This window comes from Pelodiscus sinensis, chromosome 22 (genome assembly GCF_052426305.1).
Source record: "Pelodiscus sinensis isolate ZL-2025 chromosome 22, ASM5242630v1, whole genome shotgun sequence".
Lineage (NCBI taxonomy): Eukaryota > Metazoa > Chordata > Testudines > Trionychidae > Pelodiscus > Pelodiscus sinensis.
Genome location: NC_143073.1, coordinates 6,767,842 through 6,794,963, shown reverse-complemented (window position 1 = coordinate 6,794,963; position 27,122 = coordinate 6,767,842). Strand labels below are relative to the sequence as shown.

General features: G+C 50.9%; 1 protein-coding gene across 1 annotated transcript in view; it reads right to left on the bottom strand.

Moving 5' to 3' along the window:
- Positions 1 to 1,325: 1,325 nt before the first annotated feature.
- Positions 1,326 to 27,122, bottom strand: part of CDC42SE1 (CDC42 small effector 1) — a 59,021-nt gene continuing 33,224 nt past the window's right edge. The window contains exons 3-5 of the mRNA XM_075907982.2: positions 19,261 to 19,371; positions 9,180 to 9,266; positions 1,326 to 6,916 (exon numbers count right to left, since the gene is read on the bottom strand). Coding sequence (XP_075764097.1) covers positions 9,195 to 9,266; positions 19,261 to 19,371 — 183 coding nt within the window. The 3' untranslated portion in view covers positions 1,326 to 6,916; positions 9,180 to 9,194. The remainder of the gene's footprint in view (positions 6,917 to 9,179; positions 9,267 to 19,260; positions 19,372 to 27,122) is intronic.

Genomic DNA, 27,122 nt, shown 5'->3' with positions numbered 1-27,122 from the left:
TAGGTAGAGAATCAGATTAAATAAATATGTCTCATGCAACTGCTTTAGGCAGAAAGTCAAGGCAGGAAATGGAGCAGCATGGTGCTGATTCATCATCTTAAGAAATCTCATTCTGTAGCAGCCTAGAAATAAGTTGCATATTTTTAACACTGTGGGCAATTCACTATGGTTGTGTCTACACTGGGCCACTTATTCTGGAAAATCAGCTGCTTTTCCGGAATAAGCTGCGAGCTGTCTACACTGGCCCTTGAATTTCCGGAAAAGCAACAACACTCTACTGTACAAAATCAGCCGCTATTCCGGAAAAGCTACGCTGCTCCCGCTCAGGCATAAGTCCTTATTCCGGAACACTGTTCCGGAAAAGGGCCAGTGTAGACAGCCCAGTAGTCTTTTCCGGAAAAAAGCCCCGATCGCGAAAATGACGATCTGGGCTCTTTTCCGGAAAAGCGCGTCTACATTGGCCACAGATGCTTTTCCGGAAAAAGGGCTTTTCCAGAAAAGCAGCCTGCCAATGTAGACGCTTTTTTCCGGAAATACTTATAACAAAAACTATTCTGTTTTAAGCATTTCTGGAAATCCATGCCAGTGTAGACACAGCCTATTGGAACAAGTCACTTAGGTACAGCTGGGCTGCTACTCTGGGACAGGACTTTGAACCTTTTTGTTGACAGAAATTCTAGTTTTATAGTATTAATGGGTTCCACTATTAAACTAATCCCAGGCAATGACCAGAGGGGTACTCTTCAAGATCTTTATACAGTTTAACCTCAAGAGTTATAAACACCAGAGTTACAAACAGAGCAGTCACCTCATTTGGAACTGGAAGTATGCAATCAGGAAGCAACAGAGAAGCAGCAAATACAGTACTGTATTGTGTTACATGTAAACTACTAAAAATGAGTTTCAAAGCTATATTAAGTCAAATGTTGAGTTGTATTTTTGAAAACACCCGTAACATTTTGTTCGGGTACTACTGTATTTGCTCTGGTCTAGAAGACAACTCTGTTTAGCATTCTCCCTATTATAGCTTTTATTCCTTCTGCGAAGGCTATGACAGCCCTAAGCACAGTCCTTGATTTAATTTAGATTTACCAGACAAATTTGTTTGTGGATCTGTCTGCATTGGGTAAAATGCGGGGAAGCACGATGAATCTTTTATGAATGAGAATGCCACCTTTTTCATACACTTGGGCATCTTATGTTCTGTATAAATATTTCATAGTAGCAACTGAAGATTATGGAACAGAGTTAGAGTTTATTTATAAAGGGTGGGGGGGGGGGTGAGACAGAAGGGCATTTCAACCTTCGACTTCACAAAACAGGACTGTCAATACAAACAGACATCTTTTAATTTTTATTTTCAAACACATACTTTGTAGGAAAAGTTAAGGTGTGTAAAAGAGAAAGAAGGATATTTCTGTACAACTGTTCCACAAACACTCCCCAACCCCCATAAAACCTTTTTGCACAGCAGAACATCATTGTAAATTCTCTACAACAGTGCCTCAGTACAGCAGATATTAGGATAAATACATTTCAGTGTATTTGGATTTATTGTAAGAGGGATCCACCGAATAGCTATTGCTATGGCTTCCCAGTGCTAAACGTCTTTAGTAGAGTGATACCTTTTTATATGCAATGCATTTCTTGGTTTAAAAAAACTATTTCTAGCTACTAACATCAGAATAGCCCAGCTATTCTATCAGAGTGATTGTTTTCAACAGTCCAGCTGTGAAATCCATAGTTTGTGCAGGAGCTAGAATTTTACATCAAAATACTTATTAAAAAAATCAAGTTATTGGAAAACTGAGCCAGATTCTTTTGATAAGTCCTGTGCTTTTTCTTCCTCTGCCAATAGTCAAGCTTTTTAAAATACATGATAGTTCAGCATGTTCATTTGGCAAAGCTTCTGAGCAAATTTCCTCCTCCTTAGCCATCTTGTCATGTTTTGTTTGTGACAAAAAAACAAAACAAAAATCCACACATCCTCCATTACTTGCACACTCCAAAGTTCCGTGGGAATTTGGGGTGTTCTAGTAATGGAGGTCCAGGACCCAGTTCTCCTAAAAAGTGAGAAAGTAAGAGACATTGTCTTTGCCAGAACTGTTCCAGCAAAGGAAGTATGTGGCAGAGCAGCAAAAGCCATCAGACTTCTAGAACATTGGTTGAGATGGTTGGTTGGATTATTTTATCCATAGGAATTGTGGTCTCTGGCTCAAGACCTTCCAGGTCTCTCTCTTGCAATTTCCTCTACTCCTTGGGAAACTCTTGAGGATAAATAAATGCGTAAGTAAAGGATTCCTTGCTGCCTCCTCCTCACATAGGACACAATAACATCATTCTCCGTCATTCTGCACTATGTACAGTCATTTACACCAGAGCAAAGCATACATAGGTCACTGCTGCTCTGTTTGGCAACATTTGTACTCTTGTAAATAAATACACAACATGCAGGACAACAGAGAATCAGGCCCCTCCTGTGTACCCCTCTCATAGCTTCAGGCTTTTAATGCTAAAGCTTGTTCCCAGGGGAAACAATGGACCCCCTCCCCCCTTCCTCCCATTGATTTCAAAGGAGGAGAATGTGGACCTTAAAATGAGCACATTCCATTTGGCCCTTGACTCCAGTAAGAGCATGGTGCTTGTTAACCTCAGTGGGAAATTTGTCTCAATTAAAGACTGTAGAAACATTGGTCATTTGTTTCTCAGTGCAAACAGACATGCATAACATGGTTAGAAAGGTTTTGCATTGTTACTAGGTTCCGGAGAGTTTGGTAGGAAGGGGATAATTTTCAATCAGTGGTGTGCTGGCAGGTCAAACTGGGGTGCAGAATCCAGGTTTGGTTTAAAAACAAGCTTTGATAAACCAAGATTCATGCATAGCTAGAAAATAAAATTGAAAACATTGAAAACAACACACAAAAACCACCACACAAACATTATATTGCCCTGCCATATTTGGGTTGCAAAACACTGCAGCATTCCACTTGTGGTGGTGAACATAAACCTAAAACTGATTACAGATCAAAAGGGGGAACAATGGTCTATTTTCAGTGTGGAGAGAAACATACAAAGTAATCAAGACTGCATAAATAGTGAAACATGAACTGGACTTAAATGTTTTTCCAGTTACAATAATCTAATACAGAAATCCATTTGATGAGGTTTATAATATGATTTAGCCTAACTGAATATTTTTAAAAGCCCACAGAGTGAGATTTGATTTTTATCCATTGGGTATATCTGGAGAGACTTTTGTGGAGTCCACATCAGATCGGCACCTGTGTGATTGAGATCAGGTTGCTCCTAGCATTTAAAGTCTTCTGAAAGTTTGCAAAAAATAGATGTGCATTTTGCAACAAAATTGTATCAGAGGGGTATCAACATTGTGCGTTTCCTACACTGTTGTGTGAAATGCCACTAATTCTAGGCGAGGTTCTGCCTTCATTTCAACTAGTGTAAATCCAGAATTGCCATCAATAGTACTCTGGCTTTATGGAGGCACTCTGAATTTCCACTGAGCTAAGAGAGGAAGGCATGTTCATCTGACTGGAACCTGACTGTAGGAATGCTAGATGGCAAGCAAGATGCTTTTGCATCAGGCTTTCAGAGCCTCAGCTAAATTTTCTTTTATGTAAATTTCTAGCTTTCCAATGTACAAACAGGACTAAAAAAAATAAAAATAAAAAATGCAGAGACTGTCACTGTTCAAACAGACTCCACTTCAGGGCGAACCATCCCCCCAGCACCCCCATTTCGACAAATGTTCCATGGCAACAAATGGGTTTGGCAGTTCGAAAGACACTCTCCCTCAGGCTAGCACAAACATTTTAGTTTTAGGTTTGGGGAAAACTGAATCGGCACCTGCAGTTTGTTTATAAAATACCACAGAAAGCAGCGCGGGGAGGAGGGAAGAAATCAGTGAAAAAGCCTGGACTAGTTTTCTGCAGAAGAATCAATTTATCTTGTGCGTCAGCTTTTGCAGCTTCATCCAGAATATCTTCTGCTTTCAATGCAAACTAGGCCTAAAACCTTTCATAAGCTGGCAAAAGAGAGTCTAGCACATCAAGCAAAAACACCTTTGACTAGAGTGTGCATGTGTATAGCGAAGCCATGATACTCAAAGGGGTGTGGTTGCAATTTACTAACCCACAAGCATGTTGGGACAGCGAAAAAGTGCCTCCGTCAACTGAGAGTTCCTGATCCAGGCTATTTTTCCTAAATTAGGGGCAAATGTAATGCTGATAAAAGGCACCAGACTGTTGGAGAACATCTTCCCCCCCACAGGGACTGCAGCAGGACAAGCTTCCTACAATATGCAGCCAAGCTAGGGTCTTTCACTCTGTTCCAGAGGGGAATCCAATTGTCATAGCGCATCCAAACACAGGCCTAGCCGGAAAGACCATCAGCAGCATGTGTCACTGGGGCAGACACTCACCAAACAGCTGGCAGAATTTGCAGGAGGAGCCTAGAATTTGAGCAGCTCCGTACCAGGATCCTCAAGCCGTCTGGCCCTTCACAAAACAAGGCTGTTGAAAGGAGAGGCTAGCAAGCTCCACAGAACTCGGGTACTCCTCAGGAGTCGTGCTCTCAATCCAAGCCATTTGGTAGACCACCCTGATGCTTTTACTGTTATTCACCACAGCAGCTCTTGTCCATGGTAGCAATAACAGACTACCCTCCTCCTTGACCGGAAGCCTGAAGTACAGCTGTAGCGACACAGAGGCATATCCGATGAGGTGCCACGGATTTCTTTGCTGTTCCAAGATTTAACCCTTCCCCCTTAGGGCAGCTCTCTTCCTTTGGACAGCTATGGACCGAATGCTCTGCCAGCTGACACCTGGGCAGCTCCCAGGAACCGGCTCTCCTGCTCACAGTCATAAATCAAAAGTCATGGCACTGAACTCCACGGGAATCAATCCAGTGAAGAGGTGACTTGGGCAGATTCCCTGTAAGCCGGGGTAAAGGAGAGCACTGCGCCCCATAGACGAAAGGCAAATCATCTGCTTGCTCTTGTGCCAGGGGACTAGAGTCAAGGGTGGATGTAGGGAAGAGATCCAGAGATGAACACTTTGAAGAAAATTTGCAAACTTAGAGCTGCCAAAGCCCTCTTATTCCCCTTGGAATCGTCACAGCCGGCGCCATGTGCCTTACACCTTCTGCCCCCTCAGAGAATAGCTAAGACTATCTCCAGTGACCTTGGGTGTGACCAGTTTCTGCTGGCAGGGTCACACTTCATTCAATCATATCTCAGTATGCTTTCTTTGAAGACCAACACTCCCACCTGGAAGACACCTCAGTCAGAAAGAGGCAGTAACTGCAGTTCTGCAGACATGTTTGTGCGGTGATGCTGAATCATTGCTAGGCAGATCACCTTTAGCAATCTGTCTCCAGGGCCTCTGTCTGTTTCCACAGCGTTAGGACAGTCTTGCAGACATGTAGTGGAAAGCTCTTTTAAATTCGCTCTCGATCTTAAAAGCAAAAGCAAAAACCAAAACCCCATGCATGTTTGTGTTTGTGCCCCGCTGGCATCTGTAAAACAAAAATTCCATAACTGTAGGGCTATGTACCACTTCTTACAGGCCTGATCTCTTCACAGACAACTCTCCCAGACAGGTTTGAAGGCCACAGGCTGAAAAGTGATGTGGGTTTTTGGAGGCACACCACGAGACCTTAGGAAGGCTGGTTTTTCAGTGGTGCACCACACTTTTTGAAAATCGAGGCACCTGAAGACCACCACTGAAGATCTCGTCCATTAACATGTCTCTCTAAGTACGCCCATGGAGTTGCTGATGGCTGCGTTGTAACTTTCACTGTGCACCTAAAGAAGCATCAAGGCCGCTGGGTAAATCCATCCCTTCTAATAGTCCTGTTACATATCACAAACAGCAATTTGCAGAACGCTAATCCTCACAACAGCCCTGGGAGGTAGGAATGTAGTTACACACGGGGGAAACTGAGGCAGAGAGCTAGCCTATTAATTCTGGGTGCTCCGTTTGCAACACCAAGAGCCTGATTTTCAGTGGGACTGAGCCTTCAAACTCCAGAACCTTGGCATCTGTGAAAAATCAGACCCCAACCCGCCTCAAGTTGGGAGCCAAAATTACAGGAGACCTTTTAAATTATAGGCGTAAGGCCTTGAATTCAGAAACTCTTAAGACCGATCTGCCAAAGAAATGTGTGTCACAAGCAGGACTAGCATTCCAGAGTTCCACTCTCTACCAACTATGCCCTCCATCGCCCATGAATATTCCCACCTTAAAGCTCGGCTAACTAAGCTGTATAGAGCCATGGACATGAATATTTGCCGGAACTACTGAAGACCAGTTAAGTCTAACACATTGGTGGTCAGGGAGTGATTTGCTCTTACAGGGATTCTGATCATCTGCCCTTGGATTGGATCCGATTCCAAAGATCTTATAACTTGAAGGCCTGCGCATGTTTTCGCTGTGTCCTTTCCCCACCCTGCCAAGGTGGAGCCAAGCAGTGCTCTGAGAGTTTCACGGTTCCATATTTCCATTCTTCACTGCAGTGTTGAAAGATTGTTGACTAGACCGGCGCTTGGCTGTTATTTTTGTGCTTATAAGTATGAATAAAGTTAGAAGACTCTGGGGAAAAAAAAAAAAAAAAAAAAAAACAACCACCCAACTGCAACAAAACACAAGTTGTTGGGATTCACACGGGGGAGCCATTAGGACAGGAGCTTTCAGTATTTAAAAAAAAAAAAGAAAAAAAAATAACCCACATTGCACTTTTGGTGAAACTTATTAGATGCTGAGGAAACACGTAAAAAAAAAATCATGACGTTTGGGATCAGTTTGCATAAGTTATCGAGTGAATAAAGCGCTAAATATTTGTATTTCCGCCTGACTGGCACGCAGGCAATTCAAGTGTGGGCTCTGACATAGCCTGAGACCTGCAAAGTGGAAGAGATTAAAGCACAGGTTAAAACTTGCTCTGCATGGCACCGAGGCACAGTGACTTGCTAGAAGTAGGCGAATTTCCTTCCGGTGCAGAAGGTCAGCACAAGGGCTTGTGTGTCACTTAACCCAATCTTGTCCGGAGTCTGAGCTACTTTGGCAGTGGGTGCAAATGGGCAGGACTAGCCAGGGGCCATGGACAGTCATCCGGGACAGTGTCAGCTTTTAAAGACGTATTCGGGATGTAAAATCCCAGTTCATTGGTTAAACGGTGAAATATTATGTTTAACCAATCGGGGGGGGGGGGGACAAATGGGAGGGGGCTGCTCCAGCCCAGCCCCCTGCTGCTGCCTATGATGGGCCCCGAGGGGACGGAGCAGCCCCCTGCCTGTGGCTGGTGGGGAGCGTCTTCAGCCCCTACTGGTTAACCGGAGCCGGTAAGTCTCATCTGTTAAGGGTGAGGCTTCCTGGTTAAGTGGTTTAACATCCCCAAGACGTACATCTCTAGCACTTTCGCGTGGGAAGCCGACCTTCAAAAGGGGACCAGACTCTCTGTCTGCCTGAGTTGGCAAAGAGCCTGGAAGGGGTTGCCCAGAAGTGCAAGCTGCCTAATTTGTCTGAGCTGGTGCTAACTCAGATGCCAAGGAAAAGTCTCCAGATGGCACTGTCATTCACTATTTCACTGCTCAAAGCATGTAAGAAAGGAGAGGGAGCATGAGAGACTAGACTGGCACGGATGTCTGTGGGCAGGCTGGCACAGATGTCTAAGATAGATCTGCCTGTAATGCCATTGGAAGGTGGAGCGCAGATGGGGGAGAAGGGCGTGCGATTGATTCAGTTTCCAAGGGGGGGGGGGGGGGGGCGAGATTTCTTCTTCCAAAATTTGTTCCTGGGCGAAGGATGTAAAAATGCGGTGATCTGATACAAATTGTATCGGCGACACGATTAGTCGATAGTCGATAGCCGTACTGCGGCTCTGCATTTTAAATGTAGTAAGGGCTGCCAGGCTCTTACTATATTTAAAATGCAGAGGTGCAGCATCCCGGACCGGCTCGTGCCGGGTCCAGCAGCCCCCGTGCCAGCGCAGCCCCTATCTGTGGCCAGCCCAGCCTGGCACAAACAGGGGCTGCTTGGTGGTAGCAGCCCCTGTCTGGGAGTGGGGACAGGATGGGAGAAGAAGGGTGGAGAAGCCTCCCCTATTTCCCCCCCCCCCCGCATCTGATAGAGGCACGGGAGAGGGGGGGAAGGGAAGGGGACAGGTGGTACTGCAGAGACAGTACTGGGGGGGGGAGGGAGAGAAACCATCTTTTAAGCCGCCTCCCCCCAGCACCAGCTCCTGTTTCCCCCCTCCCCCTTGCTGCCTCTCATACAGAGGCAGCAAGCGGGGAGAGGGAGAGGGGGAGGGAATGAATAGTTGAGTACTCCACTCGACTACTCGCTTCCATCTCTAGCCTGGGCCTTGTGGTGATTTTCAGCAGCGGGATGAATTTCACCCCCCGTGAGAAAGGGGCTCAGAAGGTGGCAAAGAGTTCAGTGTTTTGTTTTCCCCGCAGCTTTCTATTACGATCAGAGTGATTTGTAGGGCTGGGTTCTCTCTGTTCAGCTGCAGATCGAGTTGCTGGGGCAACCACATGAAGTGATCAGGTGCAGACATGGGAGGGGAGAGGGGAAAGATCCTGATTTGGGTCAGCAAGCACACAGGGCCAGGTCCTAGGACTCTGGGTTAGAGCCAGAGCCCCACTGGGACTCAGGTCGCAGCCCGGTCGCTGTGCAGCGTGGGCACAGCTCAGACAGCGGACCTGCGAGACGCAGTATGGACAAGGGAGCATGTCTGCAAGACCTGGGTCCAATTGTAAGCCTAGATTTATAATGCAGTGTGGACACTCCATCTCAGGCTTGGAAGCGATGAGTTCACAAGCCCGGGTCCCATGGACCAGGGCACCAGACATCCCCACAGACTGCCTTCAATAGGACAGCCAACAATTAAGGTGCCGAAGATCTCGGGACTCTTTGGAAAGTCTTGACCCAAGAGTTTCCAAGGCTGGGATTTCCATGAGATTCAGGACTCACCCACACCCCTCATGTGACTCTCCCCAGATCCCTGCGTCAAGCCTCCCAGCAGCAAACTGAGCAGGGAACTGTCCGATTTGACTCCTGGACCCAATCAGATGAACTGACGGAGACAGAATGTTCTGTGCAGTATCCCGCCGGAGGGGAAATTTCCTCTTCCGAAGTTCACAAAGAGACCCAGGTACTCACACTCTGTGCGTAGAGCTACAAGACTCTGGAGCTACTCCACTGCCTCTCCCGTCCGCCTTTGGATCTCATCTCTTGAACAGCACCTGTCTGCAGAGAGAGAGCGAGAGAGAGCATGCACACGTTAAAAAGGGTCATTGAACGCTGCTCCTCTAGGGTATTTTTGGGTGTTAGCAATGGCCGAGCGACGAGCTGTTCCCAAGCTGCACCACACATTGATTAGAAAAGCTGCCCAGAAATCAAGCAGCATCGACTGAAAACGTGCTGTCGGTCACCTGTCAAAGCTGCTCTGGAGCGGATTCAGCCAAGTTCTGCAAGGCAGAATCCCTGATTCCTTCCTCCAGGCTTGAGCAGGGCACATGGGAGTAGATGGGAGGAAGGAGCTTAGAGTATCATATCCAGCGCACCAAGGATAGTGTTGTCCAGTGGTTAGAGCAAGGGGGCATTGGGAGTCTGGACTCTCAGGCTACATCTACACTGCCTTTTTTGCGGCAGAAAATATGCAAATTGTGCTTTCATTTGCATATCTTCCACCAAACCTTTTTGCAGAAGAGGTTTTGCTGCTAAAAAGCCCTGTGTAGATGGGGCCATTTGTTGTTTAAAAAAAAAAAAAAAAAAAAAAAACTTTTTGTGTGAGAGCCTGTAAACCTCATTTTTTGAGGAATAAGGGGTCTTGCGCAGAAGGGTTTTTTCTAACAAATAGCCCCGTCTACACGTGGCTTTTTAGCAGCAAAACCTCTTCCGCAAAACGGATCGGCAGAAGATATGTGTAGTAAGAGGAGAGCAATGTCTCATGCCCTCATCCTACTACAATATGCAAATGAGAGCGTGATTTGCATATCTTCTGCTGCAAAAAAAAAAAAAAAAAAAAAAAAAAGGCAGCATAGGCATAGCCTCACGTGCTAGCCTCAGTTTTGCCACCAGTTTCCTGTGTGATCTTGGCAAAGTAATTTTTCCCCAGCAATAAGCCATTGCTGGCTTTCTGCAGAGGGATTCTATGGGATCTTAGATCTTCTCTCTCTGGTTCCTACCCGCCCCCACAAGCTAAGCAGCTTCTCTGCTCGGTAGCGTGTGTCATTTTCCACCCTGTCACCGGATCTGGCAGCCACACTAATGCACGGCTCGCCACAAGCGCTGAGGCTGTCTGCTCCGTCAGAGGGAGATGTTTTGCTCCTGAGCTGGGGGGGAGGGGGGCGGGGGAACAGACTCTTGCTCCTGAGCTGGGGGGGGAGGAGGGGGGGAAAACAGACTCTGGCTGTTGGTTTGCTGCTTCTTGCGTGCTCAGCACCTGGTCGACTTACTAGCTGGCTTTTCCTGTCCCCCATGACAGGGCCCTCTGCCACGCCACCTGGGTGCTACCGAGACCAGCGAGTGTTTCTGCAGAGCAGCCATTAAATCAGGTTTGAGGGTGGAAGGGGAGATGGTCCATCACAAGGACGTGTTTTTAAAGCTCAATATCCCAAGCCGATTGCACCCATCTCTTGTGAGTCTAATGGGAACCAGCGAGAATGCTAAGGAGGCAGGTTCTCCTTAGCCTCACCTAGGTCATCGGTTCTCAAAACTTTTGCCCATGGACCACCAGGCTCAATGCAAATCTTTCCGAGGACCACCAGTTGCTAATGGAAAGTGACCGTTAATTACATAATTATGCCTGAGCCATTTTGCTAGTGCTGCAGCTAGGGAGAATGGTTTAGTTTAAATTATTAAACAGATGAACTGTCTCATGTTAGTTTATCAATCTTCATTTTAATTAAGTAAACTATTAATTTATGTCCAACAAAAAAGGATCTAATGTTTCCTTTATTTGTGGCAGGGGCAGGGGACCTTTTTGAGCGGGGGCTGGTCTCAAACCACAGATCACCTGGGAGGTGGCCATGGACTACTAGTGGTCCAGGGACCGCACTTTGAGAACCACTAACCTAGGTGAAGGTGTCTGCTCCCTTTGAGCACAGCAGGTCCGTCAGGCGAGATGCTGACTCTTTCACGCCAGTAGATAAGTGCTGAAGAAGGAGATGCCACCTGACTTACTGCGGCTCCTTCCAGAGCTTCAAAAATCTACCTGCGGGCTCGGTTTCTTCCGCCGCAAGGGAGCCCGAGGAGTGCCAGTCACCGCGAGCCACGGTCTGAGACTCCAACGAGATGGTAAGGAGGCTAACCAGCTTTGTTCGGTATTAACATTTCTGGGGAACCCATGGCCACAGCAGATAGGACTGAACATCAGGGCACCTGGGTTTCAAGGCCTGGAGGAGCAACATCAGAGTTGTTGGGCCTGGGGATGGAACCCAGAACTCCTGGCTCCCACCTCTCCGAACATGGCAAGTCGCTTCCACTCTGGGGCCCAGCGGGGGCAGGAAGAGACCACCCCAGACCCTGCTCACCACGGAGAGGGGCTTGGCGGCCGTTGCTCAGCCTGCTTGTACAGCGTGTTGAGATGCTCAGATAGGGAAGGCTCCCGTAAAGGCAAGTGATCGGGGCAAAGCCATCAAGTGAAGTTAGTTCCACGAGTGAAAAAGCCCAGACCGTGTTCTGCTACAGGTTGTATCTCCCTGGTCTGGCACCCTCAGGATCTGGCTCCTTCCGAATGAGGGAATGTGCCAGATCAGGGAGGTCCCCTGCCATTGGCCGTCCCGCCTGATGCTCCTCCCAGTGGCTGGCTCTACTCAAGCCCAACTGCTATGGGGCTGCAGCCCCGCTGCGGTCGGGCTTGGGTGCAGCGGGCTGGCAGGAGTTCCTCAAAGATAGAGCCACCCAGCCACCACAGCTGTGCAGAGATCCTTGGGGATGGGGCTTGCCCACTGCTGCCGTGCCCTGCTGGGGCTCCCCAGGGACGGGGCTCGCTGGTCCCCCTGCTGCCCCAGTTAGCCAGGGTTCCTCCCGGCTGCCAGTGGGACTCCCCGCTGCTGGACTCGTGCCTGGATCGCACCCCCCCACTGGGTCATTCCAGACCACAGATGTTGCTGGGCTAGAGAGTCCCAGATGTAGGAGGTTTAACATCTAGAAGGAAGCACCAGTATAAAGGTCGCTGCAAAAAGGCTCTGGGGTTTCTACAGCGCCAGTGCCACCCCCCCGGCGGTCTGAGGGAGCTCGTCGCCAGCATTTGCTGCCCCTTTTCGGTGCTCCGTGCATCTACATGCCTGGCTCTGGCAGGCTGGGGAACCCCAGGAGAGTTACTCCTGGGCTTGTGCTTTCTCCGGCAAGGCGGCCAGGCCCCACCTGTGGAGGTAAGCGGGTGTAACGAAGTGGGCAGGAGCAACCTGGCAAAGTACAACTTGTCCTCAGAGTGACCCGACGTTCGCAAGTGGAAAAAGGAGTTGTGTAACCGCGGCCCCCGACCAAGCCTCTTCCCTTCTCACGAGAGCAGAGGGCAGGCACCAAGCATCTGGCAGGAGCAAAGCCCAGCAGCGCTCCAGAAAGCACGGCAGCCAGGCAGCTCCCTAAAACTCCACGCGCCGATCTGCTGCCTTAACCATGTTTGCAGCACGTCTCCACCTCCCTGCCAGACAAGATTACACCAGCTGTAGGGCTTGTTCGGTGCACTTGGGCCTTGCAAGCCCAGTTCCCACAGCTCCAAAAGCCCCTCTGCACACCTGGGAATAAAAGCCAGGCCCTGTCGTCCTTTGGCCAATGCAGCTTCCTTAGCACAGTCCACACCTAATGCGCCCAGCCTGTGGATTCTGCCTTCCCAGCATCTTGCAGAAACAGCCACTAAGGAACTTGAACCGTTGCAGCCTAGGGCCCAAAGTCTCCTATTCGCTCTCTACTCGCTCCCCAGAGAAGAGCAGTTGGACCAGGCTAGTCCATGACCCAGAGCACACTGACAAGATGGGGGCTGTATGAAATCAGGAGATACCTTCTTTAACATCGTCTTTCAGTGATCTGAGAGGGGAAGTCCCCCTTGCCCCGAGTGCGGATCGGAGACAGTGGACTAGGGGAGTGTTTGTGAAGGGGCTGTCAAAATAGTTGTCTGGCCATAAAAATCTGTGACGTGGCAAGAGAGGAGTGGAATTAATTCAGGGCCGGCCTGTGGCCTGTGCCATGCAGGAGGTCCAACGAGACAATCGCCGGGTCCCTGCTGGGTTCAGAATCCAGGGCTTTCTTTCCTTGCTCCCCTGGGACGGACAGGTTGGACAGACACCTGGGCCCATAAAGCAGTAGAAGCTCAGTGACGGGCCGGCGTTGGCAGCCCCTTGTCACAGGTCCCACCAGATGAGATTCCAGGGCAATTTTCCTGCCTCGGAAAGATCACGGTCCCATTGAACTCTCTCTGCCAGGTCTGACTGCCATGACGCCCAAGCTGCTTCGGAAGAGCAGATGTTACGGCCTTGCAACCTGCCAGCTTGCAGCAGACCCGGTTAAGGACACTCACTCCAGCAGGGTCCTCGAGATTTCCTACAGCAGCCATGGGCAACCCAGGCTAGCGAGCCGCGTGACCTTCCTTCAGCTCAGTGGGGCCGCAAGATTGTCGTAACCAAGACGCTCTCCAACAGGGCGGTTTTGCTCGCTGCACTTGGGTACCTAGAACGTGCGGGCGGTGCCGGCGGAACCGTAGCTGCGCCGTGATTGGCTGCACACTGGGTGCAATCCATCTGCACCTCCCTCCATGTGCCCTTGCTTTATGGGCATGTCACTTGCGTAATACCGGTAGGAAAAAAGCCACCTAGATGGAAGCCAGCGGAATCTGGAAGCCCCGCATGAGTGGGCAACAGGAAACAAAACGTCTCATGGGCCGCACACAGAACCCCAACGGGCCGCATGCAGCCAGTGGACCACAGATGCCCACACTATCCTACAGGGTCTTTACTGGGCCCAGCTGTTACCTCGTTCCCATCTCAAAACCACGCTGCGATCTGCTATGATCCAGGGGAAAAGCCCTTCCTACCAGCTTGTCAGCCCAGTCCCGCGGCTCTCTTCTCTGGCGGTGGTTCCCCGGAAGTGGCTTTGTCGAAGACAGTGGCAGCCATGTGAAGAGAACCCAGGGCTACGTCTAGACTGGCATGATTTTCCGCAAATGCTTTTAACGGAAAAGTTTTTCCGTTAAAAGCATTTGCGGAAAAGAGCGTCGAGATTGGCACGGTCGCTTTTCCGCAAAAGCACTTTTTGCGGAAAAGCGTCCGTGCCAATCTAGACGCGGTTTTGCACAAGAAAGCCCCGATCGCCATTGGGGCTTTTTTGCGCAAAACAATACCGCGTTGTCTACACTGGCCCTCTTGCGCAAAAGCATTTGTGCAAGAGAGCTTTTGCCGGAACGGGAGCAGCATAGCATTTCTGCAAGAACACTGACAATCTTACATGAGGTCGTCAGTGTTCTTGCGCAAATTCAAGCGGCCAGTGTAGACAGCTGGCAAGTTTTTCCGCAAAAACAGGTGCTTTTGCGGAAAAACTTGCCAGTCTAGATGCAGCCCTGGAGTCCAGACTCCCAGGCCATACCCTGAATGGCTTCGAGAATGGGAACAGCATGATCCAGAGCCGCAAAAAGGAGTGATCAGCCATTCAGAGAGTGCTCCAAGTGCATTTAGAGGAGACAAACCCAGCACAGCCCTCCAGCTGCCCCATCCGATTACCTTTGTTGTGAAATTCCCTCGCCTTCACTCCGCCAAAATTAAACACCCTGCTGCTAGGACTTGCAAGTCACAGTCAAGAGCAATTTCACAGAGGCTGTGAGCAATTTCCTGCCAGCTGCAAGGAGCACAGCCAACGGGTCACAAGAGATAGCTCCTGACACGCGCCTCCTCCAGCCAGCCAGCCAACCTTTGCAGCTGGCAGGCGAAGGAGATGTCCCCTCCTCCTCCATCACAGGCTCAACACTACCCTGCCAGCAACGTAGCAGCCATGACAACTGTCGGCAGCCCTCAGTGCACCGTTAGCACCTGTCCCCGGGAACCGCTCCTCTATCCCTACCGCAGACAGTGCCCACCCTAAGGGAACACCACTCTGGCAGGTTGAAGCCTATTTATCCACATTGACGGCTTCCTCCTCCATCACCTTGATTTAGTCATCAGCTGCGAGGCTTGGAATTCAGAGGCCGTTCAGTCCGTGGCCCTTGCTGCCATCAGCACGAGCGAGGCTGGATTTTGCAATCAGGATGCTCCAAGAGCAGACCCCAGCGCCACCAGCTCCCTCCACATTGGAGCGCCCTGAGGCCAGCCCCCAGGACTGGATTTGAACCAACGATCCAGTTGGGAGAAGCTGCCTCCCGCTTCATTTCCTTAAACCCCCCAGGATGTAAAGGACACACCCGCGAAATCTCCTAGGTGCAGCTCCTGTGACTGGTTCTATTCAAACAGTTAGTGCAACACGCCCAGAGTACAGAGCCTGGGGCGGGGTGGGGCAAAGCCACGGCTGTCCTCAGTGCAGTCACCATTCCAAAGCAAACATGCCCATGCGAGGACAAGCCAGGAATAGGACTAAGACATGGCATGGGGATACGGGCCACCTCTTTGGGAAAGGCCCTGTAGCGTTCCCTGCTGAGCAGATAGTTTGCAGCTTGAGTGTGATCCCCATTTTACAGATAGGAAAACAAAGGCCCGGAAAGGTGGCAAGTCAAGCCAGCAGAAGGCCTCAGGCTCCCCGGACTCCCAACACCTACTCCTGTGCCTACTCCATTCGAGTACAGAGCCTCCTTGCCAAAGCAGCGGCTCGTGCAGCATGTGGTTTTATGCTGTGGGGAAGCCTGTGACCACGGAGAAGTCTCTGAAGGACGTGTGAAAATCTGTTCCTGGCGCAAATTGTACTGCAGATGCCAGAGCCACCTCTTAGTGACGTGCAAGCTTCTGCCCTGGCTAAGGCACATGCCCTGCTGCGGGGAGGGAACGTTCTCTAGATGGTGGAGGGGTGCTCTTCATGAAGGGTCTTCAACCCTGGAAATTCCTCCCTGTTGGTCCAGTGGAAGAGACCGGAGGTGGACCAAAGAGGTTGCGCTGGGTGTCTTAGAGCTCAGGAGCATTGCAGGCAGCCTGCCTCCCGGAGGTGTGTCCCACACAGCACTACACGTGCACCAGACGTGTCCGGTAGCTCAGCTGGAGCGCTAAAGTCCTGATCCTACTGGCAGGACTCACTCTGCTCTCCGGGGGACCCGGGGTTAGCCCTGAACCACCACCTCAGATGCCTGAAAGTCTGAAAAACGGCCAAAGAGCCAACTCTCTTCATTTGCACCTCTCCCCAGGTCCCACATCTCCTCCTGCTGCTGCTCGGCTCAGGCCACTGAGCCTCAAAGTCCAAATTCCTGCAGCATTTCTCAAGTCTCACCCTCCCATAGGGACAGGACCAGATCTGGCTGCAATCCCTGAGGCCACCTCCTGTGGACGCCTCAGTGCCGCAGGCTTTAGGAAATCGGGGTAGGATAGACTGGAGTCCTTCCCTATGAAAAGGGGCATCCTATTGGGCTTGGACCCCCCAAACAGAGCTGCTGAGTCAAACAGACCCTGGTGTGTGTGAGTGATCTAGCAGAAGGCAGGCAGCAGCAAGCCAGGGCGTGTCGGGTCACAAGGAGGCCTTTCCATGCACTCTGTGTCTTGAAAGTTACATATGTAAAGAGGCCAGTAAAAATCCATTTGGCACGGTGTATCTTCTGGGCTATGTCGACACTGAGTTTTCAGGGCACAAAAATATGCTAATGAGGGGCTCATTTGCATGAGTCACGATCTCATTTGCATATATTCTGCCACTCCGTTTTTGTGCTGGCTTTTTTGTGGAAAAACAAGCTGTGTGTACATTTTCTTTTTGTGCAAAACCCTCTTTTTCCGATCTTGCGGAAAAGGGGGTTTTGCGCAAAAAGAAAACATCCACATTGCTTGTTTTTGCGCAAAAACCTCAGCGCCAAAATGGATCGGCAACGAATATGCAAATAAGATCGCGACTCATGCAAATGAGTCCCTCATTAGCATATTTTTTGCTGAGAACTCGTGAGTAGACATTGCCCTAGGCTACATCTACACTGGCAGCTTCTCGCGCAAGAACTCTTTTGCGGAAGAGTTCTTGTGCAAAAAACTTCCAGAAGAAAGCGTCTGCACTGGCCTGTGCTTTTGCGCAAGGGCATCCACGCCAGTGTAAACGCTCTCTTGCGCAAGAAAGCTCCGATGGCCATTTTAACCATAGAGCTTCTTGTGCAAGAAATTCATGTTGCCCGTCTACACTGGCCTCTTCTGGAAGAGCTCTTGCGCAAAAGGGCTTCTTCCTGAGCGGGAGCGTCAGAGTTCTCATGCAAGAAGCCCTGATTTTATACATTAGAACGCCAGTTGACTTGCGCAAGAACACGCGGCCAGTGTAGACAGGCAGCAAGTTTTTGCACAAGAGCGGCTGCTTTTGCGCGAGATCGCGCCAGTGTAGACACAGCTCTAGCATTTAATAAGAGGGTGAGTCGGCAAAAGCCGCATGAAGTTCACAGACAGACCAACAGAGGGGGCTCGGGCGCAGTAACGGCTATATCTTCCCTTTGGTGGCAAGAGGCCTCCTAGCAGCTAGTTTCAGGGCTTGTCTACATGGGGACACCCAGGAGTATTAATCCGCATTAACTAAAGTGGTGAATTGGATGCGGATGACTAAATTCCCGTAAGACCACTGTTGTTCAAAAGCTTTAATATGGTTTAGTGCAATTCGCTTTGGAAAGGAGTTTAGCTACACTGAATTAAGGCCACTTTAATGCTCAGCGAGGGTGTTCACACAGGGATTTAATGCAGTTTAACCAATCCACTTCCAATTCACGCCTTTAGTTAATTTGGATCAATATTCTTGGGCCTTCCCGTGTAGACAAGATCTCAGACTAACCCACCAGCTGGAGAGGGTAAGAGTCACACCAGCGGTTTGGGAGCTCCGTGGTAGATACCACAATCCAAGCTTCTGTTGCTTTGTCGTAGTCCCCTTCTACAGATCCCCTTCATTTTAAATTTAGCTTTATCATCCTAACCCTTGGCCCTTTCCCCCCTGGAACTCAGGGCACATTACACTAGAGGATTCAATGGCCCCATTGGCTCAGTAACTCTCTTCATCCCAGTACAGATGGTAGCGAAGGCAAAGGGAGGTGACTTACTAGGGTCACAAAGTGAACCAGTGGCAAAGGTAGGAATTGCATGTTGGTGGCCAGACATCCAGCCCTGTTCCTTAAACACAAGGGTTTCCTTTCGTCCAGGTGCCCAGATGCTATTAATTATCCCTATTATGTAGACCCCAATCAGTCAGTCAGGACCCAATTGTAGTAGGCACTGTATGAAGAGAGCCATTTTCCACTGTACGAAGAGAGCCACTTCCGAATGTGGTTTCCCACCTTTTCCACCCTGAGATCCCCTGCCGGGACTGTCCTCTTCCCCATTCCACAGAATTAGAAGGGCAGTTGTAACTCCCACGTTAAGAACTCAGGCACTGGATCATGTTTTCTTCCCATTTTGTTCTAGCACCCACTAGCGTTTTACTCAAAGGCTCAGTGCTTATCCAAGGGCGAAGTTCCCCGCCACCGAGTTTTTAGCCACACGAACAGCACGTTAATTTTAAGGTGGGGAAAAAATGATCACAACAGCAGCTTCTCAGCTCTGACTTGAGTTCATTTCCCATCCGGGGTAATAACATAATACCAATCCATCAACAGCATTAAAGTCGGTCTGGCAAATGGGTCATGACAATTTACCAGCCCGGCAAGCATGAGATGCTGTCTTGCAAGGCTGATGTAGAGGTGGCCAGAAGGGACAGCTCTAGGCAGGAATGAGAGAGGGCGGTTTTGTTTCAGTGGCATCCAGTCATTGGGGTGGAATGACTCTGCAAGGCTTGTCTAAACAGGGACATGCAAGAAAGTTAATCTGAATTAACTAATAATGTGAATTTGAAATAGATTAGTTAAACCACAGAAAGACCCCTGTACCGAATACCTTCATTCAGAATTAACATTGCCTTTATTTGGTTTCTGAATGAAGATGTTCCCACAGGGGTTTAATGTAGTTAAACTAAGCCAATTCCAATTCACAGTTAATTCGGATTACATTTCCCTGCATGTCCCTGTGTAGACAAGCCCTCCGTTTCCTCCTTGCAGTTGCAGTGGGGTATTGTTGCTCTACAGATTGTCCCATGCCCCAAATGAAGGATTAAAATGATACGGTACCATAGGAAGGCCCTCGTTAGCTGCCATATCACCCGATCCGATGTGCGTCAGGTGTACAAAATTCATTGGCTCCCCTATCATGGTGCGGTCAATTCGCCTCCTCTTCTTTTTCTGCAGAGAGGACAAAAAGAAAGAAGATTTAACAGGCGCGTAAATTAACATTAATGTCTTGCTGGCAAAGAGAGACAACACTGACAGGCAGTTATGGCATGGACTGTACCCAGGGGCTTCGTGGCAAGGACAGCTAGCAGGCTGAACATGTGTTGCCCCTTCGGGTGGTTTTTAGGGGCTGGCAAAGTGCTTTATACACGAGGGAGTGTTTCATCACGCCCGAATTGCACATGGGGAAACTGAGGCACAGATGGGGCAGGGATTTGGCATCTCTTGAGAAGAAAAAGGAACTCGGTGCTGCCTCAATTTGACTCTCCTAGGTGCTGCTGGCCCCTGTAATACAGTTCGAGCAGCCCTGGGGATCGGAGCTGCATTGCCGCAATTTCCCAGAACACAAAGCACTCTGGGTCCTCCCATGTAGGTCAGGGGGCAGCACCACGTACCTCGCCCTGTGCTGCTCCCGCTCTGGGGGAAGGTTTCCCTGGGCCTTGAGCTACCTCCCCAAAAGGCCTTTGCACTGCTGGAGCGGCATTCAGGAGGTTAGAGAGAAGCCCTGCGAGCCAAATTCTGCTGTCAGGGCCTCTGCTAGAGTTGGCAACTCCACCGAAGTCTACAGAGCCAGCGTGGAATCTAGCCCGGAGCCCGTGACAAGGAAGGAGGCTGCCGGGCAGGGGAAAGGGGTGACCGAGTCATATCAGGCTTGAGTCATTAGGAGACCCAGAAAGCAGACGCTGAGCCAGCCCCCAGGCGTTTGCCCTCCGAGAGCATCCGAGGAGAGGGATCCTCAGAGAAAGTGATCGCCTGCCTGATCCTTGGGGCTAATCTTTCTCCACGTCCAGGATAAACCCATCCTGGTGAAGAGCCCAGGGGATGTTCTCCAGCCAGAACGTTTCTTCCTGACCCCCACACCTGGGGCCGGGGTGAATGAGTGTAGAGAGGCAGTGAATCTTGGAGATCCCACCCCTGTGCATGCCGCCAATTTACAACCTGGTGCCCACCCGCCAGGTGCCTTCCAAAGGGTTTGCTCTTGGCTGGTGCCCAAGGCAGGCCAGCGAGGCCATGGGTCTGCATACTTCAGGGGTGGGCAATATTTTTTGCCTGGGGGCCACTTCAAAAATCACCTGGAAGGGGCAGGGCCTAAACAGGAAGGGGCGGGGCTACCTGACCCCCAGACCACGATTGGTCTGGGGGTGGGGGAGCCCCTTTGCCCCCCCTTCCCACTAGGCACCCTCCTCTACCCCCAGGCCAATCACGGTCTGGGGGCAGGGGAGTGCGGGAAGCCTCCTCCCGCCCTGCAAGGAGCATGTGGCACTTTGAAGTGCCGCGGGCTCCTTGCAGGGCGGGGCAGGGCGAAGGAAGCTTCACACAGCTCCCCCTTCCCCCAGGCCGATTGGCCTTGGGGCAGGGGAGCGGCAGGACCTCTGCAGGCTGGATCCTTCAGATTGGGGGCGAGCCCAAGGAAAGGGAGACGCCACCCATCCCAGCTGGGAAGGCAGAGTCAGAACCTCATCCGAGAATGCCTGCCGGGGGGTAAGACAGCAGCAGCGAACAAGCCCGTCTACCCTGCTGGGAACCTAGCAGTGGCTGCTGCTGCCGAACTTCCCAACCCACCACACGGGGAAAGGGTTGAGATCACGTCTCCTGTGGAACGAAGTGGGGAGGCGGACGTACCCCCACCATTCAAATAGGGGTCGCAAAGCCTTAGAGAGGGAGGACAACTCCCTCGTGATGGGGGAGACACAGATCTGATCACAGCTGGTGAACACAACGGGGGCACTGCTCCTCCTGCAGCTAACCGCGGTCAGCGGCCAACGGATCTCCTCTGGCCAGCAGCTTTCACGTCTCCGCCTCGCTGAGGCTGCAAACGGTGACTTGAAACACACCCAAGGGAGGGAAGGTAAACAGGATGCCGGGCTCTGACGCCCTCCCGCTAGCTGCGGAGCCCAGGGCTTTGAAGCCGAGTGCCCAGGCTGTGACAGGGAGGAAATATTTCAAAAGACGTTGTCATTGCAACAGGAAGCGGGAGGATGGGTGCCGTGCACAGAAAGGCTCCAACGGCGGCAGCGTTGGGATGCGCAGGTCGGAAGCAGCCTGTTCCTGGTCTATCCAAATTGCATAAGACCAGGCCCGAGTCTTTTCGGGGTATTAGCGTTGCTTGCTGTGACGTAGTGGGGGGTGAACTTGCTGGTTTCTATGGGGCTGTGGTAACCCCACTGGCTGCTGCCGGTTCCACAGCCCAGAAGGACAGGGATGGGTCATTATGCAAAGGGATCTCTCAACCGGTCAGACCAGCTAACCCCCATGGAGAGGAATAAAGGAAGGTGAATGCTGCCCTGGCTGGGGGGCAGGGCTGGAGGAGAGGGAGTTAGTTTCTGTCTGGGAGCATGGAGGAAGCAGCCTCAGCAACAGGCTGGGGGGTTTAGAAGCCGAGACCCCCCCCCCCATATCAAGGGGGGCTGAGGCATCCTAGGCCTGTCCTGTAACCTGATGACATCTGTGCTGTATCCTGAAGAAGCAATAAACCACCTCTATTCTACCGGCTGGTGGAGTCTGTTCATGCCATTTCGGGGGTGCAGGAGGCGGGGGACCCCAACGCGCCGTCACACTTGCATTATGGGCATTTTACATCCTGATCTGCAATGGAACTGGACGGACTGAACCACTGTTCTGCCTTGCTCCTGGCTGGCTCCTCAACCAGACTAAACCGCAGAGCTAGGCAACGAAAAAGTTTCCCGCCGAATGGTTTGCCATCAGAAAAAGGCCAAAAGCAACCCAAGTTCGCAGGAACGTATCGCAAATGGACGGGAAGTCACAGAATCCGAGAATCCTAGGGCTGGAAGAGAACTCAGGAGGTCACTGCGTCCAGTCCTCTGCCCACAGCAGGACCAACCCCAACTAAGTCGTTGAAACGTTTCATTTCAACTGAAGAGACGTGTCGGCACAGGACACGGCCAGCAGGCTTTTTAGAGGTTTCTGGAACGGCGGCTTCGTGGGGTCGCTGGGCAGCCAGGGGGACGCTTTGTTCCCACTTGGGGCAAAAGGAAGTTTCTTAAAAGCCAAACTTGCCCATTTCCTGACTCGCTGGAACAAACAGCCTGTGCCCCCCTCACGTCGATGGGATGGGGATGCAGCCCACAGTAGCCACAGACAAGAGGCCGATTAAGTCACCTGCGAGACGGGCCAGGGTTAAACAGCGGGACGGCCAGTCCTCTCAAGCCACGAAGCTGAGCGCGGAACGGGGCCAACTGGACAATCCGTGCAACGGGGATAAAGCGAGAATTTCTCAGTTACAGACCAAGCTGGTCAGTGATGGGAAAGAGGTGTCAAATCGCTCTCATTTTAACAATGGGATGGACCACTGGGAAGCACCATCGGTTAATGCTCATTAAGCCCCGCGCAGGTGCTCACGGCTGCAACGGGAAGAGATCTCAGCCCTGAAACTGCCAGGGATGTGGGAAGGAGCCACTCTCCACCTGCCCCAGCACCAAGCTGTAGTGGCCAGGGGTCCCTCTTTCCCCCTCCTGCACTCCAACCGCCAGTTGAGCCCCTTACAAAACCTAGTGCCCTCCCTACACCTCCCCCCAGAGCCTGAATCCTTAGCCAGCACCCTTGCACCCCAACCTCTGTCCCAGCATTCAGCCCCTCAACCCAAGCTCTGTCCTAGAGCCTGCCCCCCAAGCTGGAGCCCTCACATTCCTGCACCCCAACCCTGAGTCCCTTAGCCCCCTCCCACACTCAGAACCCCTCAGGCCCCACTCTCGCCCTATGAGTTTTGTTATGTGCACCACTATAAAGGTGATGTGTCGTACAGCACCTCATCGCACGGCACCTCCGCACTGGTGCACGTAAGAAAACGTGTTCAGTCCAGGGGTGGGAGAAACCAGAGGCACCCCTGACCATCAGCCCACTCCTATTTAAGACTGGGCTAGAGCGCGTCACGATAAAGAAGAGTGACACTAGCCCCAGCCCTTATTTTCAGAGCAAGATGAATGAATTAGGAGCAGGAATACAGGGGAGGCTGAAAAGAGACTCAACAAAGCACCAAGAGACATTTGAACCTGGAGAAACATATGGGGGTTCAAGTTCTCGGCTGTGAAACAAAAGGATTGTTCTTCTCAAAAGGGGAAGCTACATAGGAATGTGCCTTATGTCTGTAGGAGATAAGCCCTCTAGACAGAGATAAAAGGGTTTGATTTCTAGGGGTATGTTTAATACCGGATAACTGTGGAAAGATCACACAGACAGTGAAAGATAAAAGCAAAGGAAGGATCAACCTGCTTCAAAAGTCTAGGTGGGACTAATTTGGGGATGGATACGAAAACACAGCTGAACGCACACCGTGCTTTAAACAGGCCAATTATCGATCAATTATGAGGGTTGGGAACCTTTTTTGGATCGGGGCCACTGCCCCACCGAAAAAATCAGTCAGTGGCCACACACAAGTGAGAAGCAAACCCCCCCCCCCCCCAAAGAAAAGCCCCTCATTGGTGTGGCCCCAACTGAGAAGCAGAACACCCCCGTGCACATCAGAGCCGGGGGGGGGGGGGGAGTGGCTGGGCTAGTCAATTTTCTGGCCCCCACTAGGCTCTGGGGTCAGACAAAAAGTGAGGGGTTCAGTGTGTGGGAGGGGGCTGCTGGGAAGCGGGTTTGGGGTGAGGGTGCAGAAGCGAGTTGGGGGGTCTGGGAGGGTGCAGGAGTGGGCTGGGGGTTCTGGGTAGGAAGTAGGGTGCTGCTGCTCCAGTCCTGCGGGGGAGGTTCACGGGGACGGAGAGGGGGACGGGGACGGGGACGCAAAGCCTGAACACCAGAGCGGGCTACCCTGATACTGGGAGAAGCCTCGAGCCTCAGGAACCGGATCCAGGCAAGATAGGGGCCCGATCCAGCACCTGGGCCTTAGGTTTTCCATCCCTGAACTATGGCTTTGGGGTCGGCATTGAAAGCAGGACTTCATCCATTTGCTTTAATGCAAGCACAGACTCCATGAGCTGCGCAGGGTGCATTTATTGCTACACCCATGGGATGCTACAAGGCTAGGGACGTTAAAGATCCGCTAACTGAACAGTCGATTAACCTCATGAATTCTTAGCAGTCGACTACTCTATAGTCCCCGGGGACAGGGCTGGCAGCTGGCAGCCTCACCCCTGAGGAGCCCCCTGCTACCCCACACTGCTGTGTGTCTAATCAGCCCCTGTCCAGGGTGTGTGTGTCTGAGTCCCAGACCCGGTGCGAGCTGGAACGGAGCCGGGCTGCCTGCCTGGCTCCTAACACTTTAAATGCAGAGCCACAGCGGCGGTAGGTCCTGGACCCAGTGCAAGCTGGGACCCTCACAGTTAGGAAGTTTTTCCTACTGTCCCTAAACCTCCCTTGCTGCAGTTTAAGCTCATGGCTTCTTGTACTAGCATAAGAGGCCAAGGAGAACAATATTCCCCCCTCTTCCCTAGGACACCCTTTTAGATACCTGAAAACTGCTATCTTATCCCCTCGGTCTTCTCTTTTCAAACTAAACCAGCCAATTCCTTCAGTTTTCCCTCATAGCTCATGTTTTCTGGACCGTTAATCATGCTTCTTGCTCTTCTCTGGACCTTCTCTAATTTTCTCCACATCTTTCCTGCAATGTGGTGCCCAGAACTGGACACAATACTCCAACTGAGGCCTAATCAGCGCAGAGCAGAGCGGAAGAAGGACTCCTCGTGTCTTGCTCACAACATTCCTGTTCATGCCTCCCAGAATCACATTTGCTTTTTTTGCAACAGCGTCACACTGTTGACTCCTATTTAGCTTGTGGTCCACTATGCCCCCTAGATCCCTTTCTGCAGGACTCCTTCCCAAACAGTCTCTTCCCATTCTGTGTGTGTGAAATGGATTGTTCCTTCCTACGTGGAGCACTTTGCATTTGCCCTTATTAAACTTCATCCTGTTTACCTTAGATGATTTCTCCAGTGTCCCCAGATCATTGTGACCCTCTCCTCCAAAGCACTTGCAACCCCTCCCAGCTTGGTAACATCTGCTAATTTAATAAGCATCCTCTCTATGCCATCATTTAAATCACCGATGAAGATACAGAACAGAACCAGTCCCAGAACAGATCCCTGCGGCACCCCACTTGTTATGCCCTTTCAGCGTGACTGTGAACCGTGAATAATTACTCTGAGAACGGTTGTCCAGCCAGTTATGCACCCACCTTACAGTAGCCCCATTGTATTTTCCTAATTCAGTGGTCCCCAACCTTTCGGGGCTGCTGGGCTGCTCACGTGCCAGGTGTCCGGGGGTGGGGCCACGCATGCGCCCGGAGGCAGGGCTGCCCATGTGCCCGAGGCCGGCACCACGCATGTGCCACATGCCCAGGGCAGGGGCCGCCCATGCGCCCTGTGCCTAGGGCCAGCACCATGCACGTGCCATGTGCCCGGGGGCAAGAGCCGCCCATGCGCCCTGCGCCGACACCGCACATGTGCCACGTGCTGGGGGGAGGAGAGGGCAGCCCAGAGGATTCTGCGGGCGTTCATGGATGCCCTGGTGGGTGCTATGGCGCCTGTGGGCACCGTGTTGGGGACCACTGTCCTAATTTATTGATAAGATCATGTAAGACTGTGTCACATGCCTTACTAAAGTCTAGGTATGCCACGTTCACTGCTTCTCCCTTATTCTCAAGGCTTGTTATCCTATCAAACAAAGCTGTGATTGGTTTGATGTGATTTGTTCTGTGTGTCATGATAGGTGTCAGTGGTGCTGTGTTTGGGTGAGTGAGGGTGGCTTAGGGGTGCACAGTATGTAGGTGTGCAAGGCCTGGATGGCAGTGGGTGGGGTGTGCAACGGCATGAGGCATGTCCAAGGTCAGGAATCAGTACATCTAAAACAGCAGCCACTATAAAACCGGCTATGCCAGCCCACATGTTAGCAGCAATGCTGGCATTAAGCTGGATCTGTGATGGACAGCCCGCAGCGGCCGCCACTAATTTTCTTCCAATTCAATATCAAGCCTTACTGCAATTTAAAAAAGGGGGGTGTCTCCCTATGTCAGAGTGATTTCATCAATGTCGGGACACTTCTCATCACAGATCTAGAAAAGCGTAGCTTGAATCCCAGTGCATGAAATGGCGGACAAAGTAGCTAAAAGCACTGTTAGGAACGGATACAGAAAAGCCCCGGAGTGTGTCTGAGCAGTGCCTGGTTATTAGGGAGAACAGGTAAGTGAGGGAAGATCTTTTATTTTGGAGAGAGAGAGAGAGAGAGAGAGAGAAGCCTTCCAGCCAAACAGAACCCTTCAACAGAAGTGGCTCCAATACAAGATTTGACCTCCCCTTGTCTCATGAGTCAATTGCAAGTCAAAAAGCCTCACGCTGCAAAAATTTCAAAGGAACGCAAAATAGGTAATCAATGGCAGGGGGGGGGGAGGAGGGGAAAAAAAGAGTTTTTGGTTTGTGCCCTAGAATGGAGGATGATGACAAACCTTAGGGCCCCGCTGGGAAAAGCAAAGTGATTTTGTGCAGCGTATGAATTGGTCCCTGTGGCTTGAATCAGTAAACACAAAAGTGGACTCTACATATACACACTGTGAGGCAGGAGAAACAATTGATCACCTTGCAGAGGTATGTAAGCGCCTTGATAACAAGGGAAAAGCTCGGAGGAATGTAAACAGCTTCATGTAACACGTTACATTAGGTTATTCAGGGAAAACAGAGGAGAAAGGAGGCAGTTACAGAATGGTCTTGAGACCGACACAGAAGGAGAGAACAAACCTCTGGGTATTTAAA